Here is a 10,529-nt window from a genome sequence, read left to right as displayed (position 1 = left end):
TTGCCATTGTCAAAGAAAGAAGGGTAATTTTTAGGTTTAACTAAAATAGGCGATGTAAGGTACTGCAGGCGAAGCTCGGGGTCACGACGGAACATTTTACCAGAGACCGATAGACACACAGACTTCTACAGCAGGGGAACAAAATATGTTGACCTCTCTGTTCAGCCCGGTGCACTGAGTCTAAAAGCAAGGAGATGCTATACCTAATTCTCATGTTAGGTTCATCCACCTTATCTTGCAGGATCTATCTTGCTTTACCAGGTGATAACAAACAGATATCTCAGGGTACTTCAGAGTCAATAGCGAATAATGAAAGGAGTTTCACCTACCATTAAAACTCTTATTATTCTCGTTGACTCCGAAGTCCAGAGAACACCTACCTGGTTTCCTTGAGACATATCAAATTGAATAACCAAAGACAAAGCACGCCACGATACAAGCGTCAGTCCTGCCAGCCGGTAAAACAAGATGAGCAACCAGAGAGGTGAATAATCGAGAAGAAAAGGGGGTAAAAAGACGCCAGCACAGAAGAACACAAGGCAAAAAATACGATCAACATCTCAAGGGACTTCAGAGTCAAAAAGAATAATAAGAGTTTTAATGGTAGGTAAAACTCCTTTCATTATTGCAATGTGCGAATAATTCCCACCATTCCCACTCATTTATAATTATCTCAGAACGATTTTTCCAGATTATATATTACAGCTAGCAACACTTCACCTTAGTGTCATAATCATAGACAATGATAATATACGTAAAGTGACATTAGTTATTGTTAATGTGTGGTTCGTTATACATAATACATGCATAATACATTGCAGTTTTCATTACGTCCAAGGTTAAATATATAATATTATTATTATATTGTTCAATAATCAGTAAAAATATAACAGAAAAACGGAATTATCTACCATGTCACACATTTCGAAAATGAAAGACTTGAAGGAAGTTTTTGTATCGCCCCTGCCTGATTCTCCCTATGTAAAGCCTTTCCGACTAAACTACACTCAAAATGGGAAGGTGAAATCTTGGGATTTGCTTGAGGTTCATGACAGCGTATCCATCGTCATTTACAATCTGACGAAGAAGGTTCTCATCATGGTGAAACAATTCCGTCCAGGTTAGGTTATCTTTTTACTACCCAGAAAATAAACCCTGACAAATTTACACGCAACCGAGTAGGTGCATAGTTCATTACTTTGGAACAATTTTGGTGAAGGTGCCACAGATGCCCGCATGAGTTTTTATAACATTCTTTTTAGACCAAACCCAACCTAACCTAACCTACCCCAACCTGATATAACTTAGTGCGTGATAATAATGCATCGAAATGTATGAAAATTCAAAATTTAGTACAGTTCGGTTATGAGGAATACAGCGGCAAACACATTTTGAAAATAGCCAATATACTGGATTATTTGTTATTGTAACCTAAACTAAAGCAAACTAACGAATAATCCAGTATATCCGGTATTTTCAAAATGTGTTTTCCGCTGTATTCCTCATAACCGAACTGTACCCAAATTTTAACTCTTTTACTCCCAGCTGATTTAGCCTAGCATATGCGAAAACTCCCAAGCGTTTTTTGACAACAAATCGTCGATTTAGTTTTTTTTAAATAACTAATTCTACACATGTTTTAAAAATTTGAAACTTTTTTTGTGTGTTCTCAATGGTGTATAAAGCAATAATAAGTAATAATATTGATAGTTTACATCAATAAAACAAAAGAAAAAAATAATGTATCAATATTTATTTAGAAATGAACGGATAAAACTATGTTTGAACAACAAAACAAGTGTGACAACATTTTTTTATTTATAATTGATATATCAAATTTTATAATATAATCTATCCTTATGTAGTAACAGAAAAAAAAATAAACATATTATTATTTCTCTATGAAATAGAATTTTTATAAAGTAATCAAAAAAAATCGTATAGTGTCAAGGTATTCAAGAATATTATTCAATTCACGAAATCGCAAGAGAATTCGATACAGTATCGAAGACTAACTGATATGGAATGAAGTAATTTCAAAAAATAAGTCTCAAAGCACTAAATCATTTATAATATTATTTATATTCATGTATTTTTTCACCATCTTACCAAAAATACAGTGGCATCCATTGTTAGTTCAAAAATTACAAATTTAATTTTGTAATGTGATATATGAATCATAAAACAACTAAAAGAAATATCAGAATTTAAAATGTGTCATAAAAATAATGTTTTATTATTTTTATGACCCTCTTTGGTCTCAAGTTCGACAGCAGAGCAATTATGACTTGTGAGTTATTAGGGTATGGCATAATTATAAACAATGCCGACACTAAAATAAATGTTAGTCACCACCCAACACACAGTGAATATAATGCTTCGTCTACATGAACGAAATATGACGGGAAAAAATTTGGAATAAATCGTAAATTTGGTTCCAAACTTTCGGCCGATGGATCGGCCCAGATGGAGTTTTCGCATAGGTATGGTGGGCCGAAATATCGGCCCCGTGGGAGTAAAAGGGTTAAATTAACAATTCTTGGATCGAAAAGCATCTGCGCCGACAGGAAAAGGTATTTAATATAGGTATTGTCTATATGGAATAAACTGTTTTCGTAAAAAAAAAAATTAAATGCTCATGCGGGCATCTGTGGCATAAATACCAAATATATAGGTATGAACCTCAGAGTAATAATATAAAGAGAGTGGCTATTTTTCGACAAAATGAAGCCGTGTTTCTTGTGTATAACGCACAGTAGAACCTCAATTTTACTATTATCAACTTAACTATGAAACGTTATACCATCATGTTGCTTCTCAGTACAGCTACCTAATTTAAATACAACATAGTTAACCATATTTTCTACTAAATTAACTAAATTAAAAAAAAATTTTTTTTTAAATAATTACCACTAACTTTATATTTAACACAAAACCAATAAACTTTAGCAACACATGCTCGCAGTTTTTAAGTGACTAGTCATCCAAATCAATATTTATCGGCGACATGTACAAAAATATTTCATTTAGCCGTAAACATTCTATCTTACTATAATGCAAATTGCGGAGATATAAGGGTGCCGAATGCTTTCTCACTGCACTTATGGTTCGTTTTTGTTCAGGCCTTGGTATGAACCCAAAAGTTACATAGCAATGATAAATAATACTGCCTGTACACATGCATGGATTAAATTACAAATTAAACTGCCCCGACAATAGCAATTTACATCTAAATCTTTTTTTTAAATTACAAATTTGAGGGATTGGTTATTTTTGTGCACTTTTGATATTGTCACTGTTCTGGCAGAAGACACTAATTCGAAAAAATGAGATATTGAGTTAGTTATACCAAAATGTTCCTTATTTCAAACTTTACCGTCTGGAAACCTTCTTAATAAATGAACAGTCTTTATTTTAAAGTCATCCTTTTTACGATTACTTAATAAACTCACATGATAGACTATTTCGAACTTCAAAGTCAAATTACTCAAAACTAGTATTCTCCAGTTAGTGTGTTCTGCCAGAACAGAGACGATATAAGATAAAAAATAATATATGATTTGACAGTGAGTTGTGAAAATGTCAAGGGAATTGCAAATGACAAAAGAATGTTGTGATTAAGTGCTAGAATACAGTGGTCGGGTGGGTGGCAGCGGTGTGCGTAACTCAAACGTATAACCGTGTGTGAAATGTTCATTGACAGTGTCTTTTTTTTGGGCATTTCACACACGGTTATACGTTTGAGGTTCGCGCGCCGCTGCCGGGGCGAGTTTACTCTGGCCAAGCACTAACTTCCACATTGTGTTAACACCATACTTGAAAATGAACACCCGAACGCGAATTGCTTTATCTACAAAACTAAAATCTATCATAAGAACAAAATATTTTTTTTTAACTATATACATACCACACTAGCGTGAGGTTCAATAGTTTTGACAGAAAATAAGTCATAGTACATGTGTATGACATGCAATAGGTTAGACGTAAGCGAAGTCGGAAATAGAAACCGTAAATCAAATTCACCCTGCGCGCACCTGAAGAAATCGCATCTGCGCCAATTTAATGTTAAATTGTTCCATTGAAAGTTACTGATGATTCATGTGCTTCTCTAGAATACTTGTAATGATGTTCGAAAATGCACTGTATCGAAATTCTTACCCGATATTTTGTCAAACTTCACTATGAATTAAAAGGTTTTGCTTAAACCTGTTTTACTTATACTTTAAAACTAACAACCCACAAAAAAGTTCTGTCAATTATCTGTCATTTGCAGCTTCCTTCCAAACCACTAAAATAAAAAAGACGTGAAATCACGTAACTCAAAAATGTGTAATCTTTCAATAAATAATAAAACAACATCCGGTAGGTTGGTGGTGTGGTGCAATACGCATGGGGTGACCTTGGTGTGGTTCTGATACATTTTGGCAGATGTTTCACATTGACACTATTTGTTTTTGGTTCAAAATGTGCAACAGGAAGGGAGCATCTGTCTGATAACATTTTAAATACCAAGTAAAACGACATTGCACACTTTTAGCTCCTTGCGCGACCTTACTGTTGGCTTATGTGAAGTGATGGTAATGTGTTTCCAGCATAAGTGTTTACATTTGTCTTTTATTTTTATTGTCAGGACAATATATATTGCCGCAAGTAAATCTACGCATGTGTAAACGGGCTTAAGGTCTTGTTCTGCCAATTTTTGCCTTCTTCTTTTGATGTTGCATTTCTTTCTTTCATTCAAAACTATGGATATGATCAATAGCGGCCTTAAGCCTGACAACGGGGTAGGTCAATTTTGAATATATTATTTTAATTTGCCTTTTCGTTGTATACTTAAAAGACGTATTGCAAATTAGCTTTTTATACATTATAGAAGAAGTACTAGAAATTGTTATAGGTAGGTTACTTACTCTTAAAAAATGTCCATTTTTCACGTTGTCAACTCATCGTTAACCGAAATTGCACCCAACACGTTATAATTTTTTGTAAATTAGGTCAAAAACCAAACTTTGTGTGTCTATTTATACACCTAATAACTGTTGTACTTAATACTATTTAAGAACATAAGATTAAAACAATCAAACACATTTAATAAAAACTCCGTTATAATACGAGGGTGGGTCAATAAGTCCTTAGAAAAGCTGACAGGTGGCGCGACTAGTACTGCAAGCGGTTTGTTTTCATGCAGCGGCACTACCGATTCAGTATGCTGCGAAGTTTCAATCAGATTGGTCGGGTTGTTGTGTGTTTCTCGTACATTTAAAAAAAAAATTTGCTTGTGGAAAATGGAAAAATGGAAAATGGAGAAAATTGAGTTTAGAGTTGTTATTAAACATTTTAATATAAAAGGGTTAACAGCAAAGGAAATAAAAAATGAGTTGGATTTAGTTCACGGCATATCTGCTCCTTCACTTGCAACTATTTATAACTGGTTAAATGAATTTAAACGTGGTCGTACATCAACAAAGGATGAACCACGCTCAGGACCTCCTGTAGAGGTGACTACACCAGAAATGATCAATAAAATCCACGATATGGTATTAAGTCACCGAAGATTAAAGTTGAGTGAGATAATCGAGGTTACAGGGATCTCAAAAGGTAGCGTCATTTCTATTTTACATGACAAATTGGGCATGAAAAATATTTCTGCAAGATGGGTGCCGCGTTTGCTCACAGTCGACAATAAACGCAATAGGGTGGTGGCCTCTAAAGCCCTGTTGTCACTAATGCAACGCAATCCGGATGAATTTTTTCGTCGCTTTGTGACTGTAGATGAAACATGGATACACCACTATACTCCCGAGACGAAAGAACAGTCAAAGCAGTGGATTGCGAAGGCAAACCATGTCCAAAGAAGGCGAAAACCGTAAAATCAGCTGGTCAGGTTATGGCTACTGTATTTTGGGATGCACGTGAAATTATTTTCGTTGACTATTTGGAAAAAGGAAAAACAATAACAGGGGATTATTATGCATCTTTATTGGACCAGCTAAAAAACAAAATTGAAGAAAAACGGCTTCATTTAAACAGGAAAAAAATCCTCTTTCATCAGGACAATGCCCGTGTTCACACATGTTTACGATCAATGGCTAAAATTGAAGAATTGAAGTTCGAATTGGTCGACCACCCACCGTATTCGCCAGATTTAGCCCTCAGTGACTTTTTCCTTTTCCCAAACTTAAAAAAATGGCTAAGTGGACAACGTTTTTTTTCAAATGAAGAAGTCGTCGATCGGACAAATGCTTATTTTGAGGACCTTCCGAAAACTTATTTTTCTGACGGTTTAAAAAAAATTGAGAAACGTCTTACCAAGTGTATTGAGCTCCAAGGAAATTATGTTGAGAAATAAAAAAAAAATACAAAAATAAAACCTGTTTTAATGCTTTTTTCTAAGGAATTATTGACCCACCCTCGTACCTAGTGTTATGGAATGGCGGGATCATTTATATATAAACACTTTTTATATTTCCACTGATCTTATTAGAAGGTAACTTTGTGATTAATATAGCAGATTACATTTTAATCGGTAAATTGTATACAATACAGAAAATTCAGTCGATGGGTTTTACTCAAAGGTTGGATTTAAACTGAACTACAATTAATAACATATGAAACTTTCAGACAACAATGGTCAGTTTGAAATAATAAGCGACAACAAATAAGAGTAAAAAGGTTTGCCGCACAAATGAGACCTTGAAACCACAGAACAAAACTCTTGAAACATTTAAGGAAAACTTTATATCATTCTGTTTCATTTTACATATTGGAAATAGTATAGCTGTCTCATTTTCAGCAATGACCAAAATTTAGTGTATGCAAGCGATAAAACAATTTGGAAAAAAAGGCGTGTTTTGTGCTTTCTTTCCGTCTTACATATGGGAAATGAGAGAGAAAGAAATATTATTAAGAAATATGAATCTTGGCATTCATAAAATTGACCGAGCAGCGAACGATTGTGAGGGTTGAGATACGTGTGTGTGTATGGTGGTTAGATACATGTACATATAAATTAGCGTGCGTCACGTTACAATCGCTCGCCAAAACGGAGAAAGGCGTAGGATAATAATATATAGGAGATAATTGACATTGTATAATGTATATAGATTGTAAGATATTTATTTTTGGGAGGTCATTGACTATTTGACCCAAGGAGCCAGCCGCCCATGGATATGATATAAAATTTTGCAAGAATGGAATGAGTTTTTCAGTTCCACGTTCTTATTCATTGCACTGGTCACCTTTCGAAGAATATATCATGTTCTGCTACCAGAGGTCAGCAACCTTTTCATGCTTACAGATACACCCAACTTTTAATTTTAATAATAATAGATAATAGAATGTTTAAAAGAAGATGGGGTTGAAAAAAAATACTTATTAAGCATTAGGTATTATTGCAATCTTTAAAAATGCAAAACTGATTGAAGTCCAAAATATGAAACAAAAATGATTCGCAGAAACGAAACACAACCCTGATTCAAATTTATAGTACATATTATGTTGTGTCTCTAAATGTGTGCTTGAATACAGAGTTTTGACTCGGACAGGCAAGAATAATTCTGTGTAAGTCTATAATAATGATATGCCTGCGTAGGAGCTAATGTGGTAATTTACCTTATTTTATGAATTAACCGATTATGTATGATTATTTTCAGCTGTCTATTACAATTCAGTACCGAAGAAGGACCGAGAAAGCGGAACTATTGATGTCAGCAAATACCCCGCAACTTCAGCCCTCACGCTAGAATTTTGCGCTGGCATTATTGACAAAGAACTTTCTTGGGACGAGATCGCTAGAGAGGAAGTTCTAGAAGAATGCGGCTACAATATAGCCACTGATTCTCTGGAATTGATTATGAAATATCGGTTTGTGATTACATATTGAAGTATGGTACTTATGCATTATTTGAATGTGTTTTTGTTGCACATTGTTTTAATTATTTTGTGTTACACATTATTTAAATTTGTATTACACATTCTTTAAATATCTGTTACGCATCATTTAAATTTGTGTTTGTAACAGTACATATTAGGGGAATATGATATTATATATTCACACAATAAAAAGCTGTTTAGTCGTGTGTGTCGAAAGTGCCGACCATATTGAAAAAGATGAAATCCACATCGGAAATGGATGGTTTTCACAAACGATTGACAATACTGTCAAATGGTAGATTATCACTGATGAAAGAAATAGTTGTCACCTGTCAATAGATTATTGTAACACTGAAAAATGAATAGGTGTATCGACGGAAAATACATTTTGCTCTTTAGGGTTAAATTATTTAAAAGAATATTTTATCATGAGTAAACTTAATGGTATTGTACATATTATATTCAGATATAATAGTATATAGTACTTGTATAATACTATGAACAGACTCATTCAAAAAGAAATGATCAATTTGATGAAAAGTTATGATAATTATCATATAGATGAGCAAAAATTGTACAATTTTGGATGTCTTCAAAAATATATTATTAATCCATATTGGATTTTATTGATCTGATGATATTAAAATGACAATTTTCACAGTATTATCATACTTTATTTAACAGATACATATTACGACGTCTTGCTCAATGACGTGACCATAGCCGACCATAGTGACTTTAGCCATGAATAAAGATTATTTTGCTTGGTGAATTTCCTCTTTTTTCTATGTGTTTAAACTAATTTTACTTATATTTTCAAAATGTGATATGTTACTTTTATTAGGTATTACCTATTTAGTAATTAATTTTTGTGTCTAAATATTTGAATATTTTTTTGAATTTGACTGACGCGATGTGCGATTAATTCCCACCCAAAGTATTATAATATACAAATACGGTATTTTGGACGACTTTCAAGGAATACACAAAAGTCTGCAATACTTTAAATGCATAAGAAATAATCTTTCGAAAACAATTCTTAGTACAATTTTATTTTGATCTAGCGCACTACCCATCGTATACCACCGTAATATATAAAAATTTACTGTTTACCCTTAGGTCCGGAGTGGGTACGTCTGGAGCGTTACAGGCACTTTACTATTGTGAAGTTACAGACGAAATGAAAGTCAATCAAGGTAAATAGTGATATACTTATGTAGATTAATTCTGCACTTTTGATTTTTGATGTCATCTTAACGTCATGTAAGCTATCACATTCATCAGCTAAGTCGGGGAGGGTACAGATTATAGGTGAACATCAAGGAATAATCACATGAAAACAGTGGCAAAATTTTACAGCCTTATATCTGAATAAAGACGCCTTTTCACGCTGTCACTGCATATGAGATGATGAGTTTTCCCAATAAGTGTTGTGATCAAAATGCATTCTTCAGTATTGACATTAAATTTGTTAAATATCAAGTCATAAAATAATTTGACATTACTTGTATAATCCTGGATTTTGTATTGTTAATTGAATTAGCATTTACATGGTTACAAAATGATAACGTTCGACAAACTGCAATATGTCATCACAATTCACAAATTTTATGGGAGGCACAAAAAACCGTATATTTTAATGCAATGTATGATAAAGCTGTAAAAAGTTTTTTCTGTACTTTTTTGTGGCCTATGACTGTAAACTAAGACCAAGTAAAAATCCAAAATGCAAAATGTTCTATATCTCAATTGGAAGGCATATGGCATACTGCAGTTATTATTGTTTTGATTTTGTCGAATAATATCATAATTTGATTTTTTTTAATTTGAAAGAAAACTATTCATCAAAACTCTCTGATATTTTACACAGATGTGGACTATTGAAAATAACATAATATTCTAACACGTGTTTAAGATTATCCCATATTTTTCCACACTCAAGATCCGTTGCCTGTTATACCACACCCAGTAGGATAAGCCAGTTCCCATTAATTTTGTATTCCCTGGTTAAAGACATCTTCAATTACTTTTTCAGGCGGTGGTGTCGACGATGAACTTATAGATGTGATCGAAATGTCCATTACGGAGGCGAGAGAATTTCTCAATACAAAAGGACCGCACTGTTGCCCGTCTAATTTTCTCTTTGGCCTCACTTGGTTTCTATTAAACAAAGCTCCTCAACTAGAAAAGTAGTACACGTTTATAACATGTAGATAATAAATTATTACATTATTTTTCATTGTATTATACTTCTTTTCACACACCATTGGTTAGTGTTTTAATTTTGGTTTTTGATCTATAGATAATTACAAATAAAGCAATATTATAAATTTTTAGACATGACATCAAATACTTCCCATGTGCAATGATTTTAGAGTTTGAATGATAAATATCGAGTATGTATGTTTTGAGAAAATCAAAATGAGAGAATCGAATATCAATTGAAATTCGGAGGCGAAATGGATGTACATGACATTATGTATGAATCAGTGGCGATGGGCAATTTTTGGAAAGAGGTAGGCTGTGGAAATCAGAGGGAAAAAAACACACTTGTCAGCATAGATAAGTTATACTTACGGGAAATAAGAAGATTGTCAAACGTCAAATTTGAAAATCCGATCTCTAAAATGCGCTATCTAGAAAACAAGACATTTAAA

General features: G+C 33.3%; 1 protein-coding gene across 1 annotated transcript; it reads left to right on the top strand.

Moving 5' to 3' along the window:
* Positions 1-729: 729 nt before the first annotated feature.
* On the top strand, positions 730-10,201 carry LOC147071267 (uridine diphosphate glucose pyrophosphatase NUDT14-like). Its single transcript, XM_085948336.1, has 4 exons — positions 730-1,120; positions 7,653-7,863; positions 8,992-9,068; positions 9,908-10,201. The coding sequence occupies exons 1-4, from the start codon at positions 913-915 to the stop codon at positions 10,063-10,065; spliced, it is 654 nt and encodes a 217-aa protein (XP_085804462.1). The 5' UTR covers positions 730-912; the 3' UTR covers positions 10,066-10,201.
* The last annotated feature ends 328 nt before the right edge of the window (positions 10,202-10,529 follow it).

The sequence above is a fragment of the Rhyacophila brunnea genome, unplaced genomic scaffold (genome assembly GCF_057557595.1).
Source record: "Rhyacophila brunnea isolate RB1 unplaced genomic scaffold, BYU_Rbru_1.0 scaffold_20, whole genome shotgun sequence".
Taxonomy (NCBI): Eukaryota; Metazoa; Arthropoda; class Insecta; order Trichoptera; family Rhyacophilidae; genus Rhyacophila; species Rhyacophila brunnea.
Note: the sequence above shows the minus strand (reverse complement) of the source record. Positions and strands in the feature narration are given on the sequence as shown.

What these genes read in the sequence shown, in the direction of transcription:
- LOC147071267 (XM_085948336.1), top strand. Translation starts at nt 913, where the DNA reads ATGTCACACATTTCGAAAATGAAAGACTTGAAGGAAGTTTTTGTATCG. An exon ending in GAATTGATTATGAAATATCG is followed by an intron (nt 7,864 to 8,991) that starts GTTTGTGATTAC and finishes GTTTACCCTTAG; the next exon opens with GTCCGGAGTGGGTACGTCTG. An exon ending in CGAAATGAAAGTCAATCAAG is followed by an intron (nt 9,069 to 9,907) that starts GTAAATAGTGAT and finishes TTACTTTTTCAG; the next exon opens with GCGGTGGTGTCGACGATGAA.